The following is a 24,870-nucleotide window of genomic DNA, read 5'->3' on the forward strand; positions in this document are numbered from 1 at the left end:
AATTGACCATTATATGTTTATTGACATTGAGTTACACATGTTAAAATTCACACCGGCGCCGCCATTATAACATGAAATTTGACCTGAACATAATTCAAGTCATTTATATCTATGTCTGGTAGTAGTTTTCTATCTATTATTAATTTTTATGAATATCTATGTTACAAAAACGTTCATGCCAAGTTTCGAGTTTAAGTATGAGAGCGGATTTTTGGCGGCATGTTAGTAAGATTCTGAACACTAGGATATATATAATATTACCTATATAATTATGTTTTGGATGCAATGCAATAAAAATATCATTCCATAAAGTAACCAATCTTTGTTCAACTTAGATACTCACACAAATTCACGGCCCGATTCGAACAATGCTTATAAGAAGTCACAGCGGTACGATACCGATCTCTTCGATTCTTATAAGCATTGTTCGAATCGGACCGACAGGGAGGGGTGTATAGCTCGGAGCTATTCCGAGAATAACTATTCCATTGGGAAGACGCCACTTCTGTGTTGTTTCTATTAAAACGGAACACTATTTGTAATTAGTTGTATAAACAAGCTAAATGACTGGCTTAATCCTAAAGGTTACATTCAGATTGCGACCGCAGCAGTTTATTATTACAACGTTAAATAGTGACATTTTGATGTCTACTTGCATTCTTGTTGCGGCGTCGTTGCCGCCGATGTATTTGTCAATTTCCTTGATAAAATTAGTGACGTTCGATACAACGGCGGCAACAACGACGCCGCAACACTAATGAAGCTGCAAAACCGTGCTTAAAATGACGCAGCTAGGGAAATCCGGATCCGGAATGTATGAAATTATCCGGATCTGGATCCGGATCCGCGGTTTTTCCCATACATTTCGGATCCGTCCTGCAAACCCTAGACGCAGCGCTGTTCGGCTCCATGCATTACGCGGTTACTCTGGTTGTCAAATATACATACAATACATATGTATATGTTTGACAATTCAGTAACTATTAAGACGCGGTACAGCACCATTTTATACGGCTGTAAAATTGGGGGCTCAATTTTTTCTTATAAACTTAACATATATTATATTACACAATCAATATGCGACTTTTGTACAAACATAATGCAAATAATTTTGCACTGAAACGATTCAACTGTACCGTACCGAGCTTACTTAAAATTAATTTACCGATACTGAATGAAAATGTCTCCGCAATATTTTATGTTTTCCCGGCGGACGCCGAGATAAATTAGGCTTGATTACCGCAAGTTTCAGCTCACTCGAGTAATGTTTTGATATACAACGGAAGCACGGGAAAGTTTAAATTGGTGCCTTAGTTTACCGACTTTTTTAGATTGAAAAATGAGGCCAATAAGTGTTTTGTTTGTTTCAGATTCATAATTAAACAAGGAGAACCAAGATTATCTACCCAGACTATGTAAGAAGACAGAATGCTGCACAGAACTTCCTCTTCTTCCCGGCGCCGCCGCGCGTCCCGAAGCGCAGCGACGTCTCCACAAGCTAGATCCCCTAGGTCATCAGCTCAGCCCTCAAGAAGGGCGTCACTAGCGACCACGGAGACTGACGATGAGCTGGACACCCCACCTCCACCGAGAAGCCCTCGAGCCAGCTTAGCTCCAGAGGCTGCGGAAACCTACCATAGAAGCCCCAGACATTCCTTAGTCCCTGACGCTGCCAGATCTCCAAGAGGCTCAATAGTACCAGAATCAGCACTTCAAACAAGGAACAGTCTAGCCCCTACCAGAAATAACCTCGGCGTCGACATACCTTATGGATCCAGACTAAGTTTAAACCCTCAAGACTTCAACAGAAGTCCACGAAACAGTTTAACTCCAGACATGAGCGCGAGGAGTCCTCGACGGAGTCTCGTACCAGAAGCAACTTGGAACCAGCCAAGGAATTCACTAGTGCCTGATGTTGGAAGAAGTCCACGGCATTCCGTTGCGAGCATACAAATAGATCCAGCGCGGAGTCAGAAAGAACTGGGTCCAAGTCCAAGAACGAGTCCCCGCGGGAGTATAGGTGAAGTTAAAGAGAAAGAGGAACGGCCAAATAGGACACATAGAGGTTCCTTAGTGCCAGATCCTCAGAGGAGTCCAAGGGGAAGTATTGCGCCTTCAGAGAGGAGTGCAAGGGGGAGTTTGGTGGCTGGAGAGCTGGATGCAGCCAGGGTCAGTCCAAGAGGCAGCCTGACGTTGACGTTCCAAGAGCCGTTGGTGTCAAGGGAAAGGCGGGCGAGTGAGGATAGCCAAGCTGCTGGTAAGTGCATTATCTTAAAAACCTTTTTAAGTTAAAAACATCATCAATATATCATTAGAAAGACGTATAATACAGGCCTTTCTCTACAAATTGATAAAATAACGATACTTAATTTCTCGGAGAGATAAAGCCCTATATCACAAGTTTCCTTAGAATTTTTACCAATTTCTTCAGAATATCCTCGTGATGTATTCCTTCTCAATAAAAAGCCACTGGTTTATCTATCTAAACTGGTCTATCAAAACTGTAAACATAGTGTAACTGTTACTTATAATTCTGCCCCAATAGGAAATAAAGCTGTAACAGACATTGAAAAGCCCGTTTGAATTTGGAATCTATTACTCGATAATACGGTATACGGTATGTCTTTTACAATGGCTGTTACATCTGTTAGAGGGCTGGGCAGTCAAGTTTTGCGGAAACAATCAAACTAATAACAAGTTTGAACTAGTTTGATACCGCCCCGCATTGGCTTCTGGAAATTATAAATACACTATTATAACTTTAAGTTATTGTGAAATTCCTTTATTAACTATCGATTTACACGTGTTTTACGTGCCCTAAAGCGGTGTAAAGCTAGTAACTTCTATTCTAAGGACACGTTCACATTTTAAGCGCGTTTTTGCCCAAGCTGAAACGGAGACGCTCGGGACGCACTACTTCGGGCTAACTCAGTCAATTAAGTACTTCATTAAAAAAATACGCTGCGCAAGAGGAATTGCGTATATTGCTAACCCATCTGCTCATATCTCTATCGCACGCGCCTAATTATAATATTGCTGTCCCGGTCGACCAACGTCATTGACCACCGGCATCGCGTGCGATACATTAACGTATACCTATAAGGACTGGCCTTACGGGCAATAAGAATGGGGCATGAATAGGGCCAGTACAGCGGTGTGACACCGCTACAACGCGATTGGTTGATAATTTCGCATAACGCACGTGATTGGTTGCAACTAGTTGCGTTAGTAAGTAAGTAATAATTTATTGTCAGATTGTGCATGTCAGTTTACAGATGTTACAAAATTATTTTATTAGTGAGTGTCACAATCAACCGGTTTACGGTATACAATGTCCTTATTCCTAAAATACATATAGTACAATTCAAATACACTAAAAATTAAATAAATGGCAAAAATACAAAATTCAAATAAACTAATAATGTCTAAGGTACAAAATACATATAAAAACTATTCAGCCTCCACGACTAGACTGGATAGACTGCACGATTGGCTCGAATTCGTGAGTGATACTGGCACCGCTGAGCTAGTACAATTTTTAGTACCCGTAAGGCCCGTCCTGAGATATACGTCAATGGTGCGATAGAGATAGGAAAATGCGGGTCAATGTAAAAAATTCCATGTGCTAAGCATCCTTTCTTTAAGAAACATCCCTATAAAATGCGCACTAAACGCACTTTCATGTGAAAGGTCTCTAAAATGACCTACAGCTGAAAATGCCTCGGACCCTGGTTAAGGGTTGTATTGAACGTTGTCAGGATCCCTTCCGGGGAATATTGGTCCTCGCATTTCTGCCTATTGTCAGCAATTTACTCTAATTATTGATGTATTTACCTATTGAATGGTGACATGGGTCCCGACCTGGCTGGTTGAAATGCAGAAAATTGTATTTTGAATAGTAAATTAAGGTACTTTTGACAAAGAGCTCAAGGGTCTAAAGAATTTGTACATTCAGAAGTATCCATATTAAGCTTTTTGTGATTTGTGTTCTGCCTTAACACGGATAAAAGTCGTAACAGTGAATGAAAAACAAGTTTAACTTTGTAATTGGTTGCATGTTGCATTTAATAAACCATACTTGAGATTCTAGTGACTCGTCTATAGATTGGTTTAAAAATTAATAATCGGGTTATAGATAGATTAGATTAGATATATTTATTTCTTAAAGAAAAAGACACAGTATTTTACACAATAGGATAAAACAAAGGCTTTCATTAGAAGATCGTCAATAGATAGATAGAATACTCTTTATTGAATTGGCACACCTCAGTAAAAATATACAAAAGAAAAGAACAATTGATTAAATGTAGAGGAAGACAACAGGCGGTCTTATCACTAAAGAGCGATCTCTTCCAGACAACCTTTGGGTAGCGGAAACAGCAAAATAATCGAAAAAGTAGGATAGTTACACAAATCGATAAAGATTTTAATACTGACTAAAATAAATGAATATCTTGTAATACCATGGTTGCAACAAATAAATGATTATGATGAATGTGTGCAGGATCGCGAGGCCGCAGCGTGTCACCCTACAGGGCTTCGCTGGCGGGCCGGCAGGGCGGCGTCTCCGAGTCAGGGTCTAGGAGGGCCTCCAGCTCGGTCAGTCAGGTAAGACAGTTCGCTTATAAACTTAGAATAAATTTAAAATACGACACCCAATCTCCAAGTGAGCGTACTTCTATTTTAAAGCACAAGCCGAGCCGGTAGCGCACTTGCAACCCGTTGCAGTTGGCAATGGACAACGGTAATTACTTACCATCAGACGATTTATATACTCGTTTACCTCTTTTATCATAGACTTAGCTTGTTTGGAGGAGAGCATCATAAAGATAGATGCTAAAAGTGTTTCTAAACCTTAGCAGCATTTGGCCAACTGTCGTGGTGTGGTCGACTCACCTAGACTATGAGAATATGCGGGAAATGTTATTTCACAGATCCAGCTGTCACTTTCACACCCACCTGACGTGACAAGGACCGTTGATAAACTTCCCACCAAAACCAGCCAAACTCTGAAACTACGTCGTTGCGGCTTTTTGTTTCGGAGTTCCGTATCTGGTCATACTGTGGTAAAATAGGTATTTGGGTGATGAATCAAATTTTTCTTGTCACTGGTTGCCATGGCTATTTTCCCTTGTATCAGTCTCAAAACTTTAGTTTTAAGGTTTTTAAACTACACAAACACAAACATGCATTTTTGTGGTAGATATAATCTGTTTTAATATTGGGCTTTCAAGTCACTAAGCAAGTTTGAAGAGTTGATACCTAGTAATTAATATTATCTGGCTAACAAGCAAAATAACAAAAAGAAATAAGTACACACCCTTTTTCATTTGGTTCGTTTTATGTTTATTTTACCAAATTGAATGACACAAGTGACACAATAACATGTCGACACAGAAAATAAATTCCTAAATAAAACAGTTGACAAACTGTGTGATGAACAATCTCCAGACAACAAAAGCAAGGCTTAGTAGCTATTGTAGGTACCTACGGAAACCCCGGAGAAGGTGACATTGCAAAATCGTAGGTACAGGGATGACGAATGGCTTTGGTGACCGCACAATAGGTTATGAAGTCCGACGACAAATAAGGTTCGTGATTAATTTATTATGTTGGGACTAGGGTTGGTCACTCGAGACTTTGGATTTCTCATTTTGGGACTTGGCTTGGCTTGTCTGTCTGTCTGTCCATGTCCGCTGCTTAAAGTCCCTACATACTTTTGGTTTGGTTTAAAGATATAAGATACATAGCGTCTATAAATAGTTGAATATGTGTCATCGATGCTGGATGCGGCAAGCTGAAGACAGGGCGCTTTGGCGCTTTTTATTTAGGGGAGGGCTATGTCCAGCAGTGGACTAATATAGCCTGATGATGATGATGATGATGTGTACAATACAATATTTTTTAAGCTAACCATATGCATACATTTACAATCACAGACATATACACGCGCGCACACACACACACACAGTACACACACATACTCAAACACATAAGTGCATACTAAGTACGTGCACAAAATCATGCAATCTCCACTTTTGTTATTTTTAATTTCTCAATACAAAATGACACTTAACGCAAACCTGTACGTCACGCTATCGAATTAAATTTACACTAGGGGTAGTATGATAATAGCTACCTATGTACTTATATCCGTGCCAATAAGTTCCGGCTCTAGTCAGAAGTTGGAAGGTCAGGATGCGAGGTACCCTGCCCTTATGGCGTGAACTTTATAATAATGGAACACGTGGGAGGAATAGCGGCTTTATTTAACTTTAACTATTTTCTGTTCGTAAACTAAAAGCTTTACAATGTGCATGTATCTGATTTTCTACGAGATAGAACTCTACGGTGAACTTTTAAGAACCTAATAAATACCTACGAAACAAAAGTTTTGATTGGCTAAAATGAAATTATATTTGACGTCGTCACTGCGCGCAGTACTTTACATACAGTTCCACGTGCTGGGGTAATTTTTGAGCTCTATTCAAACTTCTATACCTATTAAGCTTAGAATAAATTTAAAAGCGGAAAAAATACTGTCTTGGGTGAGACTTGAACTCACGGCCTCTGGATTGACTCCAGCGCTCTGCCATCTGAGATTTGCTGGCTACGGAAGAGGTCTAAGACTCAGATGGCAGAGCGCTGGAGTAACGATCCAGAGGTCGTGAGTTCAAGGCTCATTCAAGACAGTATTTTTCCACTTTTAAATTTATTTCAAGCTTAATAGCATCGTTCGCAGACGTTTCTGGTTCTATACCTGGTTTTTCTAGTTAACCTAAATCTGTCAATGACCTATCTGTTTCCCCTTGTTGAGAACCGCTATTAAAACCTGTCCCATTTTCCTCCTGACATTTCCCCGCCCCACATTCCGTCCACTGCAATAATCTATGCAATAATCGGCCGCCGGTAACCCGTTAATGCATTCGAATCAGGTAATAACGCCTGTGGGGGTTTAATGATTCCACTCGAATCGGGTCAGAGGAATACATACCTATAGTACCTATACACTCGGAAATATTGGTGAACTGGTCGCAAATTAAGAATCGTTGGCTACATAGTAAAATAAAGCGGCCAAGTGCGAGTCGGACTCGCCCATGAAGGGTTCCGTATTTAGGCGATTTATGACGTATTAAAAAAAAACTACTTACTAGATCTCGTTCAAACCAATTTTCGGTGGAAGTTTACATGGTAATGTACATCATATATTTTTTTTAGTTTTATCATTCTCTTATTTTAGAAGTTACAGGGGGGGGACACACATTTTACCACTTTGGAAGTGTCTCTCGCGCAAACTATTCAGTTTAGAAAAAAATGATATTAGAAATCTCAATATGATTTTTGAAGACCTATCGAAGACGTATGGGTTTGATGAAAAAAAAAAATTTTTGAGTTTCAGTTCGAAGTATGGGGACCCCCAAAAATTTATTGTTTTTTTTCCATTTTTGTGTGAAAATCTTAATGCGGTTCACAGAATACATCTACTTACCAAGTTTCAACAGTATAGTTCTTATAGTTTCGGAGAAAAGTGGCTGTGACATACGGACGGACAGACAGACGGACAGACAGACAGACAGACAGACAGACAGACAGACATGACGAATCTATAAGGGTTCCGTTTTTTGCCATTTGGCTACGGAACCCTAAAAACACATCACATATTATGAAATACATATAATATTGCTACAGTATAACTTTATTATTAAAATCTGATCGATTATTCGAAGATGTCGTTCTAATGTTACTCCATAACGCATTAAAATAGAATAGTAACAGCTATCGGAAAACGAGTTTGAATTTAGAATTTGGCCCGAGAATACGGAAAACAATTGAATGTGTTTCCAATAGCCGTTAGGTCTGTAATTCGTGTTGAGCAGAATTGATGGTGTACTCTAAAATAATTGATAAATACGGTTGCCATTTGCTAAGAAATATAATGTTAGAATGCTTGAAAGAACGGCTCTTACTTGTAAGTAACAGAATGTTAGAACGGCTATTTCATTATGTTCAAATATATGCCGCTTATCATAACCTCTCTGATGTTGCGGGTATCCATGGGTGACGGTAATCGCTTACCATTAGGCGATTCGTCTGCTAATCGCCATTTTAGTAGGGATGCTCAAAATATCGGTCAACAAGTGAACACTCTAAGGCCGCATTGTATTATTTGTGCCGTATATTGGCAGCAATGTCGATGTCTGACTAGACTGAAATTTAGCGCAAACAATATTATGATCCGATTAACCAAAGACAATGTAGGATGTAGACTAAAGTTGCAAAACAACGCAAGCCTACTGAGTTAGGTCTCAAGAAATACTGTCAACGATTATTGTATTAAAAAGTTTTTCTCAAAGATATTGTACTTATTTCTCATATAATTTGAACTTGAATATTCACCATTGTCCCCCAGGTGTCCGGCGACGAGCAGCGACGCCTCTGCGGAGAACAGGCCAAGTACAACGAACGCAGCCTCGGACTTGGCATCGGGTTGACCACGTACGGCTCCGTGGCGTACCAGCTGAAGGACGCCAATATGGAGGCCTCGGGGACTATGGACTTCGTGTGTCGAGCGGCTAAGATTATGAACAGGACGAGTAAGTAAAACTAGGCCAAGTCCAACGAACGGAGCCTCGGACTTGGCATCGGGTTGACCACGTACGGCTCCGTGGCGTACCAGCTGAAGGACGCCAATATGGAGGCGTCGAGGACTATGGACTTCGTGTGTCGAGCGGCCAAGATTATGAACAGGACGAGTAAGTAAAACTAGGCCAAGTCCAACGAACGGAGCCTCGGACTTGGCATCGGGTTGACCACGTACGGTTCCGTGGCGTACCAGCTGAAGGACGCCAATATGGAGGCGTCGAGGACTATGGACTTCGTGTGTCGAGCGGCCAAGATTATGAACAGGACGAGTAAGTAAAACTAGGCCAAGTCCAACGAACGGAGCCTCGGACTTGGCATCGGGTTGACCACGTACGGCTCCGTGGCGTACCAGCTGAAGGACGCCAATATAGAGACCTAGGGGACTATGGACTTCGCGTGTCGAGCGGCTAAAATTATGAACAGGACGAGTAAGTAAAACTAGGCCAAGTCCAACGAACGGAGCCTCGGACTTGGCATCGGGTTGACCACGTACGGCTCCGTGGCGTACCAGCTGAAGGACGCCAATATGGAGGTCTCGGGGACTATGGACTTCGTGTGCCGAACGTTGTTTCCTGTGAAATTTTCCTGAAATTTCTGAGAACTTACCCAGCTTTTTGGAAACATTCCGCACCTTGTACATCTGTAGTCTTACGACCCTCAGCACTGAGGAGAACGAAGCAAGGATTCTCTACAGAATAGTTTTCAGAGTACCTTTCATACTAAATAAATTATATATGTTTCTAACAGTGCACCATGGTAAGATGGAATGCTTTTTTAAGTATTTTTTTATTTATTCTTGTTTTATTTATTGCACAAAATATAAAAAATAGTACTACAGTCCACACACACTAAAAATGTATTAATATCTAATTATATATTTTTATTATTATTGTATTTTTTTGTATGATTGTTGCAGTTCTCATGACTGTCTTCCTTGCCTGTCTCTCGACGTTGCCTGTCATCATGATGATCATGGGTGAGTGCTTTTTAATATTTTTAATATAATCTTTAAGACAAATATTTTAAAAATCTTTACACATTCGTAGTTCATACGACCGTCTGGCCGTCTGGCTTGACGACCGGTCTGGCCTAGTGGGTAGTGACCCTGCCTGTGAAGCCGATGGTCCCGGGTTCGAATCCCGGTAAGGGCATTTATTTGTGTGATGAACACAAATATTTGTTCCCGAGTCATGGATGTTTTCTATGTGTATAAGTATGTATTTATCTATATAATACATACGTTACATTACAGGATTAACAGTAGCCCTCACACTAGGTCAAGCCTGTGTCGTGAGGACTGTGGTGAGACAGTAATAGCCAAACGAATTAACAACTAGGTGGTGCTATAATACGAGTACAAGATAGTATAAATTTACAATACTACAAGTTAATTATGAATATAAGTATGTATATCGTCGCCTAGCACCCATAGTACAAGCTTTGCTTAGTTTGGGGCTAGGTTGATCTGTGTAAGACGTCCCCTAATATTTATTTATTTATTTATACCCACTAACAAAAACACAAATTTACCCAATTAATGTATTTTAAAGAAAAAGAAGGATAATATTGAAATAGGTGGTCCTATAAATGTACTAAACATTAAATACACACAGTATTTGGGAAACGATTTATTATACCTACTGTAGAATATTAAGTATAAAACAACATGCTATTTAATAATACACGTTAAGCTAACACTGAAAGCGATAATACTGGCCCATTTAAAACTCCCTGTGTATTCGTTAAGCTAATTCCCTAAAACTTCTGACCAAAAGTAATCCAGCGTTAATAAAAGCCCCACAAAAACTCAATCCTTTTCATACGAGTTCCAAAACCCTGCCCTTTCGGGTTCGGGGCTTAAGGCAGGCGGCGGGTTTATATTTCGAGGAGATTTACAAATCATCAGGCACAGAGAAATGTATAGATGCTAGACGGGTTAAGTTAAGCATAGTAATTTTTAAATATTCGTTTTACCTGTATACTACACTAAAAGTATACTAAAAGAAATATAACTATTAAAACGGATTATATCGCGTTTATTTAATTTATACTACATCCCGACCTTTATATAGCGTTTGTGGTTACCCGTTGACCACGAACGCAGTATTATAATTATACTAAAAGAGTTAACAAAGCAAAACTCTTTGGACAAACGGTACACGACACGATAAATATAAAACATTGTTTATGTAAAATAAACTTCCAATTTGGCTAGAAACACTTTAAATCACAGAGAAAGCTGAAAGATGCTTAGAATGAAATAATTATAATAACATTAATAACCGAGAATCTTAATTAATTAAGACAAGTAATCTTCTAAAAGTCTCATCAAGTTTATCCGCCTACTTTTATTATCTGTCATCTTTCGCTCCTCATTTTTGCAGATTTTCATTTACGTATTTTATTTTACTGTTACAATTATAACAATATTAACAATAATGTACGTAATAAGTACGTTATATTCAGGTTTTAGTGTTAATTAATTTCTTAATTACTTTGTTTTATAACCAATTGAAGAAGGCTCCGTCTCCATATACATACTATTAGTGCAAGTGTGATGAAAAATACTACTATCGCATCAGAGATAAGGATATAACCAGATAGATAATAAAATAAAGTAGGTATGTTCCTAATAGAAATGTTAATTTCAAAGTAACGTAATTCACTTCTAACCTTTCAATGTTAAATCCCTATACCTAGTTATTTATTGAATTTTCACCCAACCAAATGTACTTACTTCATAAAGGTCATCCAATCTTTTATTGTACTTTTTATAGACCCGAGTTTAACATATTTTCAGATTATCCGACTTAATTTCGCCCCGGATTTTCGTCGAGATAAAATTAACGTCCATTTTGATTATAAAAGGTTTGATAATAGAACGAATATTTTTTATTAATTATTATTATGCTCGTAAAACAAATATTGTTATATTTTAATAGGATCGGACCACCGATCAGACAGATTAGCGTTAGAAAAAACATAAAGTTGAAATTAAACAAATATATGGATACTTCTGTCGCGTTGATTCATCCGCTACTTACTAGGTAAAAACAATGAAATGATATAGCGGTAGACCCGTTTGTGTAATTAAATATGTATACAAAACGTGAGAGTTTAAAGTGTTATCATTCGCTACTATTGATGCTGCTATGATTACACCTACCTTCTACATTTTTTTACACTCCGTCAAAAACAATAGCTGTCACACGCCACGTCAACGTGTCGTCAACACGTTAATGTTGACATATTTTCATCTGCGGGCTTTGACGGATCACTCCGTCAATGATGTTGAAGCGATCCCGATGTCGGGAATTCTGGATAGAATTGGCCTATGGCTGGCCTATGGATATACTATATAAAATATTTTGAACCTCCTACTATTTTTTTGTACAATTTTAACCTAACCTAAACTACTGAACCGATTTAGATGGATATGAAGATAGTTTGAGCCTCGAGGAAGGACAGAGGATATTTTTATTATATAAATCGTGATTCTGCGCCGACGAATGTATGTATTTAACTATACGAACGGGTCTACCGAGATACGATTTGCGATAAAGATATAATATATCTTAAAATACGACGTTTAAGCAGAGTTGCAACAGCTGTGGTCACGGAAAGACCACATGTGGTCGGATTTAAGGTAAAAACATTAAAATGATATTTATTTATTTATTTCAATACAAGTCAAACAGCATAACAGTAAAAATACCAAACCACTGCTTATTTATACAATTCAAACAATATTAACATCTAAAAATAAACAATTAGTACATTTCGATATCGTGGTAGACCCGTTCGTATATTATATAAGTAGGTATAGTCCGGTTTTTTTTTTTAACTATCTTGACGTGTCTTTTTTTATTAAAACACACTTTTTTTAAATAAGTCACAGCAAATAAAACAATTATAAATCCTATGCGATTATTTATTATTTTTCTTTCATAAGTAATATACTGACTACCTGACGACTACTACGACGACTGGTCTGGCCTAGTGGGTAGTGACCCTGCCTGTGAAAACGTGGTCCTGGGTTCGAATCCCAGTAAGGGCATTTATGTGATGAGCACAGATATTTGTTCCTGAGTCTTGGTTGTTTTCCATGTATTTATGTATTTGTATATTATATACTCGTATATCGTTGTCTGATTACCCACAACACAAACCTTCTTGAGCTTACTGTGGGACTTAGTCAATCTGTGTAAGAATGTCCTATAATATTTATTTATTTATCTATTTATATAAACTAATTTATAAAAAGCGTTTTTCAATCAATCATTCACAATAAAAAGACACGTCAAGATTGTCAACCTTCTTTCTAAAGCTAAAAAAACGAACTATAGTAGAAATATATACAAAATACGAGAGTCAAAATAAAAACACTGGAAATTTTGTTAGCCAGCACTGAGCCGAGCCGGCCTGATTGCCGGCGCCGGGGCCGGGGGCTGTGTCGCAAACATTTGCCTTCAACAAATCAACTGGAAGCAAAACATTTGCTCCGTTCTGTTAAGTCTTTAGTTTGTTACTAAGTAAGTACCTAAAGTCTATTTTTTTATTCGGTAGACTAAAATGACATTTCATAGTATGAAATGACACATGATGTTCATACTATGAAATGTCATTTTAGTCTACCGAATAAAAAAATAGACTTTATACAGTGTTAAATCCGAGGGGCTGTTGTTGTGAACCATGAGAGTTTTGGTGGTAAGAATAATGCAATAATCTTTACACAACCGTGAATCAAACTAAAACCTATAAATACACTGGAAGTTTGTTTATTGGGAAATTGATAATTTAAGCCAGTTAAGGGCTGGATGTTATTACAGAACTATGTAGAGTGAAATAAGAAGAAATAATAATAACAAGAATGTAATAGGAAATAAGTACCTAAGCTTAGAGTGCCCCCTTCGTACAGTATGAGTTTTCTTACTTAATAATATGTGGTATAGGATAGACCATTAAATAAACATGAGTGAGGCGCACGCGCCAGTGACAAATACAATGAGATCAAATTGACAAAAAATTAAATCATACAGAAAACGTGCTCATATCTTATTTTATTTCGATCGAAATTGTGAAATCTAACAATTCGTACAATTTCGGTAGCGTCCGTATTTTCGGCAAAGCGTACCAATGATCCATTGCACTAAAATTACAGTTTCAGGCTAATAATGTATTCCGGACGCGGACTGAAGCCGTAATTCCGGCGCGATCTATTATGTAGAGCAACAATCAAGAGTGAAATACTAAAACGGACGGAAGGTTTAGTCTCAATAATTCATGAAATTATTTGATAACTTCAACATTTATAACATAACACCAATTTTTTATCCAGCAGATATTGCGAGCGATATTTAAAATTGTATAGGAAAAATATGAAAAATTACCGCTTGCGGCTGGACTTGAACTTGCGACCTTTAGAAATAACTGAGCTACGGAAGGCTACCAGAAGCGCGCGAATCTTTCCATTCCTTCCTTTATCTATACATGCCTCGGGGCTAACATACCTGATGGCTTGAAAATAAAAAAGTGATTCTCTCCAAACAGCGCATTAAAAAATGGCGCTGCGGCTTTGCAAATAGCATGATAAAGCGATGTCACTGTCAATCTCCTTCATAGAACGAGCCAGATCTGAACGTTTCATCGAGTCAGCCATGCGGCAACGACTGCAACTCAATTTGTCAAGAAAATTGACACTGACATAGGCGTTTCGTGCTGCTACAGTCGCAATAGGGATGTAACCTTTATACAGTATACTGTATAATACAAATACAAATACAAATACAAATAATTTATTGAGAAAAGTATAGTACAGTGGTTGCTCTTAAAGACTAAGAATTTAAAATCAAGTTTTGTTTTATTCTGCAGGAGTTCAATACATCCGCGACTGCCCGGCCGAGCCACGAATCCCCGTGTACATGGTGGTCGGCGGCGCGGCGGGCGGCGCCGGCATCTGCTGGCTGCTATGGGCTCAGCTTGCAAGCAGATCTTCAACTTCGGATGCCAGTATACCGGAGAAAATACTGGCGTACACTCTGACAATATTCCTAATGGGATGGTGAGTATATTGATGTATCAGCTCCCCAGTAGGTCCAATGGTGACGTGAAAAAGATAGTGACCAGAAAAAGATATTGAAATACCCTTGATGTAAAGGTTGGTTGTGAAGGTTGGTTACCGTGGGCACAGCTTGCTAGCAGATCTTCTAATTCTAATGTCAGTGTGCCGGAGAATCCTGGCGTATACCTTGAATATTTCTCGTGGCATGGTAAGTATATGCTGTAGATGATAGAATGGTAAGATGGTAAGTTATACTGTAGGATTACTGATTGATGAGTCAGCTTGCCAGTAGCTCGGCATATTTGATACAAAGATGAAATTAGTCGCTAAAGTTTGTTATCAATCCTATTGAATTATATAGGTAGGAATTACGAAGGTATTCTAGCCGAAACCCTTTTTACGTACATACATAATTTATTGATATTAACATATTTAACTCACGGTCAAGGTCGTATCAAAATGATGAATGATATCAAATTGTCTAAACAGAATCGATCTCCCGTCTACATAATCTGTACATATAATTTTACTTGGATATTATTATTTTATTCATGACAGGTGTGTAGGTTTGACCGAGAATTTTCTAAGCCTGTTAAAACACCGAATATAAGGCTTACGGCAACAATACCCGGCCTTTGACATCGGAGTTGTGTATACAAATAGGATTGGCCGGGCGACTTTTAGGGTTTTTCCGTCGAATAGAATCGGGCCCCGATACGAGTAATAGGATATAATGATAAGCCTGTTTCTTGGACTCTTTTGTTAAGAAAGATTACCTTGATAAAGTTTTTGAAACGTGCATTCAAAGATTTCTTAGTTATTTTTAAGTAAACATTTATTGTATATTAGCCTTTGCCCGCGGATTCGTCTGCGTGGAATGATGTTGATGATTGCCAAAAACTATCCTACGTCCTATTTCGGGCCTTAAACTATATCCATACAAAATTGTATTTCCCGTAATTACCTGCAAAATTTGATGTCAAAATTCTCGGGATTATTACTCAAAATGTCCTTAAATTTTGATGACGGTTTCATTAAACTGTTACGTCACTTATCTAATTGGAGTCCATTTCAAGTGTCATAGAAATCAAAACAAACTGTAAGAAGATTTGCTAGCAAAAATTTAAATTCTCTTTCGGACATTGGTATTCGAACTATTCGAAGGTGATACGATAAATTATATTAAGAAATAATAATAAATCTGATTATTTTATTATCTAGACCACATGAGTTTTCCAGGTATTTCAAAGTGTAAGTACCAAAACGTTAAAATATAATAAGATTTTATTTTGTAAACAGAGTTTAGTTCTTTACTGGTTATTTAGGTGTGAAGCTTCTGCAAGCCGTAGGTAGGTACATCACCGCACAAAATATTATTTTTATGCATATTTTTAAAATATTATTTATTGGTGAAACTCCACATACAGCGTATTCCTGCAACTCGCAAATATCATGTTTCTATGAAACGAATATCATGAATGAACGGAACCGCAAAACCGAATAAATACGACCGCAGGAGCTCATTAAAACTTCTATCAGTATACCATTTTCCATTCGCTCGTGAATGTAATAACTAGGTAGCTATTGAACTAGATAGAAGCAAGTTTATATATAGTTTTTACCTCTATATATATTTCATACTCGTAGTACAGTCGCATGTCGTCATCGCATTAATCGTCATACATTTCTATTTCACTAATATTAGTAATATTATTAATAATACAGACTAAGTATTGCGATACAGCGAGGAAATGCTGCCAGCATTTACGGCACCATGCCGCAGGGGAATATATAGTTTTTAGTTATTTATTTTAAGATTAGTTTTACTTATTTTTAGATTTAGTTTTTTTTTTAATTTTATAGGTTAATGTTGTTGTACGTTTACTGAAATTTAATATCTTTCAAACTAATATTATAAACGTGAAAGTAACGGATATGAATACCTGGGGATAGGGATAATGTGAAGCAAACTTAATACCTGGGGATAGGGATAGTGTGAAGCAAACTTGGTAATAGATTCATCTAGTCTATTGGCATGTGAATTATCTAGAACGATATAGGTACTAACTAACAACACAAACATTGAAAGTCAAAGCAAATTAGCGAATCACGGTCTAGCAACTTCTCAAAGTAATATATAGCTTCTATGGAAATAGTTACGTAGTAAATTTGAGTTGAGATTGACTTAATATTACCTACTGTTGCTATAGGGTCAGGCGGGGTAAATAAAATACACGGGTAAAAATAAGACTGCTTTTAACACTCAGAAATGTATTATATTTCATTCCTATTCCATTTAAAAAGAACATACAATGCTTCTTGTGACCACCACACACGTACGAAAGGTTATTAGGGTCAAAAAATATGTCTACGGTGTAATGGCCGCGACTCATGTATGGTAAGAGTCGTGGCTCGAGACCAACCGCAGACATATTCTCAGAGGTACATATAATAAATGGGTCATCCATTTACGTAAGTACCAACGGGTTGGTTTGGGTTAAAATAAAACTCAATTTCAAGGCTATAAAGTAAAAACATATTTTTTACAACAAATATATTTCGTTGATGTTTTCAAATTTCATTTCTAGATTGTTTTCGTAGGGTTGGTTTAAATTAAAAGCGACGGAGCTTGTACCCTTCAAACTGCAAATTCATGCTGAATTGACGGAATTTTTTCAGCACAAATTGCAGAGTCCTTTTATTTTTCGCCCCTGTGGGTCTAACTTAATGAAGCTTTACATTTTTCAAGTCCTGAATTGATACCACGGTAATCTGGGTGGCTTAGTTGTTATGTCATCTGCCGCGAGTGCAGAAGACGCTGGTTTGATCCCAGCACTGGGCATTAGAGACCTCGGTCACTATTTATTTCGTATAAGATATTTCAGTTTATACGTTTTCTAAATCGTGTTGTATACGTATATCAACCGATATCAATGAAAATATCACCAAACGGTCAACTAAAAATCCTGTTCAACTAGAGAACAAATTAAATTAAAAAAACATAACTTTATTAAATTCTAAAAGTAATAAAACAAATAATAAATAGCCTTAAAATAAAAATTACAAACTAAAATTGAAAACTATAATTAAAAACTAAGCTTAAAAACTAAGCATAAAAATAAACTATAGATAAAAAAATGCCCCAAATTAAATTATTTTATGAAATATTTTGATTTGTTTTTCGTATAGCAGGTGCAAGCACGTACTGCTCGCCCTTACGGCCTTGCCACGACATTGGTCTAAGGCGAGAGTTAGTCAAAGGCGCCTAGCCTTTCAAAAATAGCATACACCAGAGAATTTGGGACGGGTACCGCCGTGGTCGTGACTATAGTTATAGTGTTCTGGACGTTAACCGGTGGACTGGGTCAGTTTTTCTTTAGTGTATGATATCTATTTCAGTTGAAAAATCCTGTTTCTCCCCAGGTTCGGATTCGGCAACCTCTGGACGCTGGGCATCATGTGGCCAGACTTCGCGCCGACGCTCTTCGAGCCCAACAAGTGGTGCCACCCGACCCTTTACGTGTTCGCGCTGACGCAACTTGGCGTGGTGTGGGGGGTGCTCGCGTTGCTGGTGCTGCTGTTTATGGCGCTGGTTGTCTGCCAGGTAATTGTAATCTAATTTAGGAAGTATGGTGGGAGTAGCCAGGTTTTCACAACTGGCCCCGTAGACAACATGCCAATAGCTAACGCTACGTAGCGAACGAAACGCAACTGTCACTGTCACACTAATATGGAAGAGTGATAGAGAGACACAAAGCGATTCGTTGGCGAAGCGCAAGCGATTGTCACCTTGGCTAGGACGGCTGGAGCTGCAGCGGCAACTGATTAAAAATACTATTTTGGACCGTAGCAGGATGAATTGCTCATTGAAATTTATTGGACCAGGTACGATCCGGAACATAGATCTCAACCAGGGACCGGAACCGGTTACCTTAACCGGGGTTTTTTATAGGGTTATTTTAGAAGTGGTTATAAAAACCCCTACCATAACGGTAACCGTCTGATAAGGTAACACTTTGATTCGGTAACCGTATCAGATCGAGTTAACCCCTGTTACCGGTAACCGAAATAAAAACCCAGTCTATTCTGTTACCTCATAATAAGGTTTTCAACCAGTTCAAACGATTGTAATCTTTACGCAGACTTAAATTCGACTTATTATTGAATAACCGTGGTTGGCATGGGCGGTCTATGAAGCCTCCAGCACAAACAAGTTTTTTTGCCGGTAACTTCGCTTATTGTCAATTCAAACAATATTGTACTTTGAGTCCTTAAGCTAAAGTTGAAAACATAAGTGAGCGATTACAGTATTATTTTAGAGCGTCAGCCGCAGCGCGGCCATTCCTTTGTTTATCTTTATACCTGTGTGTTCCTATTGTTTTTGTTAATTTCGGAGCAATTCTAGTTTAGAAATTTTTAGAAAAGGGGTTGCAAGACTTGCAAGTAAACAACATCATATCCTAGTAATATCTGCTATTATTTAGTTATATTTTATGCTACTTAGATTATTATTTTTATTTTCGGGTTCACACTTGGTACCTACAGATTAAAGACTGATTTAAAGAAAAATGTTCACCTAACTAGTAATTTTACTGGTACCTAGTTAGGTTAGGTATAATTTATCCTAAGTGATTTAAAAAAAAAATCACTTTGTGATAAAGATACATGCGCTAGCGGATTGTGGTAGATATTTTACCATTGTTAACAAATGACATATGTACTAGTTATTATGAGCTTATTTTATAATAAGCAATTAAAGTCTATTTTTTTATTCGGTAGACTAAAATGACATTTCATAGTATGAAATGAAATGACACATGATGTTCATACTATGAAATGTCATTTTAGTCTACCGAATAAAAAATAGACTTTAGTTTAAAATGTTTTCAGATGCGGTGAGTTGTATGAGCTAAGTCGTAATTTACCTTGTACCGCTTAATACAGCGATCAGAAAATATATATCTATAGCAGTTATAAACTTATTTTAATACTACAAATCTTTCATTAATACCAGGGGGCTCAGCACGGTTCCATTTTTATCGACTATCACTATGCCCGTCACTTTCGCACTTACATACTTGTTAGAACGTGACAGGCATGGTGATAAACGATAAAAATGCGACCGTGCTACTAGAGCAGAATTCATTATACATATTCATTGGGTATCTATAACATTGGTAGGTGAAATAGTTTTGATTAAATTAAATAGATACATACATACTTAGTAAGCAGTGTTGGGCATTCAAGAATAAAATCATTATTTAAATAAGAATTCCTAAGAATAAAATCATGTTGATTTTATTCCCGTCAAAATTATTCAAATAGTTTTGATCGGAAATAATTCGTATGTGAAAAAATTGAATAAGAATAATCTCATTGTTAATCAAATAAATATAATAATGATTTTATATTCTAAATAATATTCCTGGATTAAACATGTAGTCTGCGTGCCGTATAGGCGTTACGTATAGATAGAAGTAAATTAGACAAGAAACTATTATGTTTCTTGACTAATTTATACCTGATTTTATGCAATAAAATCTTACAAATTTAATTTACTGCCGCATAGTCTTGGTATTGGACGATACCCGTATTTATTTTAATGTCATAACTAAATCATCAGGTACAATTCAGCTGCTCTGAACGGATGGTGGATAGCGAAACTCTTCAATGGCTCACTGTGCCTAAATTAATGTAAAAAATAAAAAACCGGCCAAGTGCGAGTCTGACTCGCGCAGGAAGGGTTCCGCACCATTACGCAAAAACCAGCAAATAAATCACGTTTGTTGTATGGGAGCCCCCCTTAGATATTTATTATATGCTGTTTTTAGTATTTGTTGTAATAGCAGCAACAGAAATTAATTATTTGTGAAAATTTCAACTGCCTAGCTATCACGGTTCATGAGATACAGCCTGGTGACAGACAGACGGACAGAGGAGTCTTAGTAATAGGGTCCCGTTTATACCCTTTGGGTACGGAACCCTAAAAAAGATGTTTTTAAAGGTAGAATAAGGAATGGCTCGATATGGTGTATTCCTATTTCTCCCCGCCGGGCACAGATGGGAATAGGCGCTTCATTTAAATCATTCCCATATATCCCCGCCTCATGTATCGCGGCGATCACGTTGGGCAGGAACAAATGGGGAAAAAACTCATGATTTTTTTCTGTTTTCGAATTATGTTTATAGTTCGTTTTTTTTTAGCATTAGAAAGAACTTGAAGGAAGGTAAGCGATTTTGACATGTCTTTTAATTGAAAAACACTTTTTTAAAACCATAACTATTACTTATGAAAGTAATAGTTATGGTTTGAAAGAAGAGATAGCATACGTAAGACCTCAAGGCTGGTAGGAATAATAAACAAAATACATACTTAATACGCAAAGAAATATACATTGAACCATCATAATTATAATTTCGCAGTTTACTTTCTATGTAGCTTCATTATAACATTATCATCACCGTTTCGAAGGCTTCAAAAAATTCAAATCAATCCGACCATTGAAAAGAGGGGTGAAATTCATTTTACTATCTACTATCTATATACATTGTACTACATATAATATGACGTATAATATGACCAAATAAATGCCATTTAACCTTGTTACCACTAACTCATGTATCTACAATTACATCAATTAGTCATGACACGGCAGAGCACTGATAACAATAGTGTAGTGTAGTACAATAATAAGGCTTTATTGTTGTCACTATGACTCTCACCGCATTCTGCTTAATCCTAAATATCCTAATACAATAGAAAATACCACGACCTTTAAACATTCGGTGCACTTGCGTTGTAGCGCGTGCCAGCGGAGCGCAGCGTTTCGATTTAAATACGCATGTTGCTTCGCCTGTGTAGGTATATTTATTATCTTCAAGGTACTAGGAAGTGCAAATAATTGACTTCATACATGAAAGATATTTTGCAGATTTTGTTCAATAGTCACCTTCAACAACACGAGAGTAATCTAGAGCAGAGTTGGGCAAAAAATAACTTGAATAAGAATAAGAATAAAAACAGAAATTTCATTCTTATTCCAATCGATTTGAATAAGAATAATTCTTGCACTCGTTATTTTAGAATAAAATGAAAGTGTATAAATCATGACACTTTTATTTTAAATGAAAAAGACAAAACGGAATATTTATTCCAGATGTAGGATTATACTAAATAACGTTTTATTCAGTTAGAATGTTATTCTGAATTAATTTAACTTTTGTAGTTACATACTACTACTTTTAATTTTGTAAATTTCTAAAATAAATAAAACAAATAAAATAGATAAAACAAATAATATAAATGAAATAAATAAAACAAATAAAATAAATTATATTATTTACAGCTATTTTATTAGTATTGCATTTTAGTTTTTATATAATATTATAAGTATTAGTTTAATTTTTAAGTAGGTTTATTTTAATTTTAGTTTAGGTTTTAAATTTTTAATTCATAGTTAGTTGTAATATTTTTTTATTATTACCTTTTAAGTTAAATAAATGAACTTTATCCTAATAAAATAAATAAGATAAATAAAAAAAATAAAATAAACAAAATAAATAAAATAACTAAAATAACTAAAATAACTAAAATAAATAAAATAACTAAAATAAATAAAATAAATAAAATAAATAAAATAAATAAAATAAATAAAATAAATAAAATAAATAAAATAAATAAAATAACTAAAATAACTAAAATAAATAAAATAAATAAAATAAATAAAATAAATAAAATAAATAAAATAAATAAAATAAATAAAATAAATAAAATAAATAAAATAAATAAAATAAATAAAATAAATAAAATAAATAAAATAAATAAAATAAATAAAATAAATAAAATAAATAAAATAAATAAAATAAATAAAATAAATAAAATAAATAAAATAAATAAAATAAATAAAATAAATAAAATAAATAAAATAAATAAAATAAATAAAATAAATAAAATAAATAAAATAAATAAAATAAATAAAATAAATAAAATAAATAAAATAAATAAAATAAATAAAATAAATAAAATAAATAAAATAAATAAAATAAATAAAATAAATAAAATAAATAAAATAAATAAAATAAATAAAATAAATAAAATAAATAAAATAAATAAAATAAATAAAATAAATAAAATAAATAAAATAAATAAAATAAACAAAATAAACAAAATAAACAAAATAAACAAAATAAACAAAATAAACAAAATAAACAAAATAAACAAAATAAATAAAATAAATAAAATAAATAAAATAAATAAAATAAATAAAATAAATAAAATAAATAAAATAAATAAAATAAATAAAATAAATAAAATAACATAATAAAATAATATAAAATAAATAAAACAATAAAACAAACAAAACAAACAAAACAAACAAAACAAACAAAACAAACAAAATAAATAAAATAAATACAATAAATAAAATATATAAAAAAATAAACAAAATAAACAAAATAAATAAAATAATCAAAATAATCAAAATCAATTATATCAATAAAATTAACAAAATTAATAACAAATAAAATAAATGAAATAAGTAAAATAAACAAAATAAAAAAATAGACAAAATAAGTAAAATAAACAAAAACATTAAAATAAACAAAAACATTAAAATAAGCAAAATTAAAAAAAAATACAAAAATAACAAAATAAACGATTAGTTCTATTAATAAATTAACTTTTCTTTTAGTAGGTATTTGACTGACGGCACATCACTAAATACGAATGTAGCAAACCAATAAGCAACCGATAATAAAGGTTACCATAACTGAATAAAAACCGGTTAAAAACCCCTAACAAAAACCCTAACGCGATGGGGTTTTGAGATTAACTCGGTTAAAGGTTAAGGTTACCGTTTCAATAAGCTTACCGTTACAATCAGGTAACAGTATGATAGGGTTACCGAATGATACGGTAACCGAATTGATTGGGTTACCGAATGGATAGGATTAAGCGTAAAGAGGGGTTTTCCGGTCCTTGATCTCAACCCCTATCTCTAAATCGAAGACCGAAAATTTATCGGTCAAATTAATTAACGTTTGGACGCTTCACTTGTGTGGTCACTTTGTGTGGTTTTAAGATGTTGTTAATGTATAATATACATAATTATTGTATATAATACTTTTACGATTCATAAATGCTTGTTCCTAGGCCTACATGCATACAGTATATTTGAACTTGAACTTGATTTTCGTCAGCAAAAAAATATCTCAACATTCCCATGGATACTTTTATTTTTGATGGTAACTGGCCACTCCCTTTACCAACAAACTCTGTTGTCCAGGTATTCGGTTGCGGCTGGCTCGGCCCGCCTCGGTACAAGTAGCAACGGCGGAGCGTCGTGCTAGAGCTCTGGCACCGCAACATCAACAACACCATGGACGTGGCCGGCGCGCTCCTCCCCTTCACGCAGCTAGCTCGCCCCGAGCTGACGATCCACGTCCAGGAGGTGCTCACCCAAGCTGACAGAGACGCTAAAGTGATCCCACAGATCAATGAACCTGAGAGTGAGAGAGTGAATAAGCAGGCCTGATGGTTGATGGTCGTGTCGAAGCACGTGCATTTTGAGGCGCGCGACCAGATTTATTACTTTTGAGTATGCTTGCTCAAGTTTAGTTGCGTGGTGTCAGGAGCTTTTAAAGCTACTGGAGGTTGCACGAGGAATAAAAGGTCTGCTTTGAGTTTCCCTTAACCTAAAGTTACTATTAATCTAACAGTTTTTAATGATTCACGGTTAGTATCACTAGACTTATATAGACCGGGATAATATGAACCGTGGTGTCGGGATGTATCTGTGTCGAAATATAGGGAGCGCGAAAGGCTCGCAATACTAAAGGTAATCACGGTTCATATCCCGGTATATATAAGACTATTAATCTAGTTAGAGAACTAGAAAGGAAAGGCAAAGGGCGTTATTAATAAACGTACCAATTAGCTATTAATCTTTTTGAAGAAAGGGATAAAACAAATACACTAATTTGACTGAGATTGAATTGAATATACTTAATTGAGGCTTGTAAATTTTTATGAATATCTCAGAGGAAAAAATCGAAAAATTATGAGTGATATATTATAATTAAAGGTCGTATTTCTTTGTTTAAATTTTTGTTATTCGTGTAACTTCTAGTAATTTTGTAAGTTTCTTGCGTGGTATCATAGAGAAATA

The 24,870-nt window shown here is 35.7% G+C and overlaps 1 protein-coding gene across 1 annotated transcript; it reads left to right on the top strand.

The window, feature by feature from the left end:
• The first annotated feature begins 1,140 nt into the window (after window positions 1-1,140).
• On the top strand, window positions 1,141-24,357 carry LOC134651490 (serine/arginine repetitive matrix protein 1-like). The gene is made up of 7 exons (XM_063506605.1): window positions 1,141-2,257; window positions 4,505-4,608; window positions 8,411-8,594; window positions 9,560-9,619; window positions 14,515-14,704; window positions 18,128-18,308; window positions 23,989-24,357. The coding sequence occupies exons 1-7, from the start codon at window positions 1,429-1,431 to the stop codon at window positions 24,028-24,030; spliced, it is 1,590 nt and encodes a 529-aa protein (XP_063362675.1). The 5' UTR covers window positions 1,141-1,428; the 3' UTR covers window positions 24,031-24,357.
• Window positions 24,358-24,870: the final 513 nt, after the last annotated feature.

The sequence above is a fragment of the Cydia amplana genome, chromosome 10, assembly GCF_948474715.1.
Source record: "Cydia amplana chromosome 10, ilCydAmpl1.1, whole genome shotgun sequence".
NCBI lineage: Eukaryota > Metazoa > Arthropoda > Insecta > Lepidoptera > Tortricidae > Cydia > Cydia amplana.

Bases quoted from the DNA above. Each gene is read 5' to 3' on its own strand.
- LOC134651490 (XM_063506605.1), top strand. From the start codon at position 1,429: ATGCTGCACAGAACTTCCTCTTCTTCCCGGCGCCGCCGCGCGTCCCGA. The intron at 14,705-18,127 runs GTGAGTATATTG...GTTTCTCCCCAG, and splicing joins ACAATATTCCTAATGGGATG to GTTCGGATTCGGCAACCTCT. The intron at 18,309-23,988 runs GTAATTGTAATC...TCTGTTGTCCAG, and splicing joins TGGCGCTGGTTGTCTGCCAG to GTATTCGGTTGCGGCTGGCT.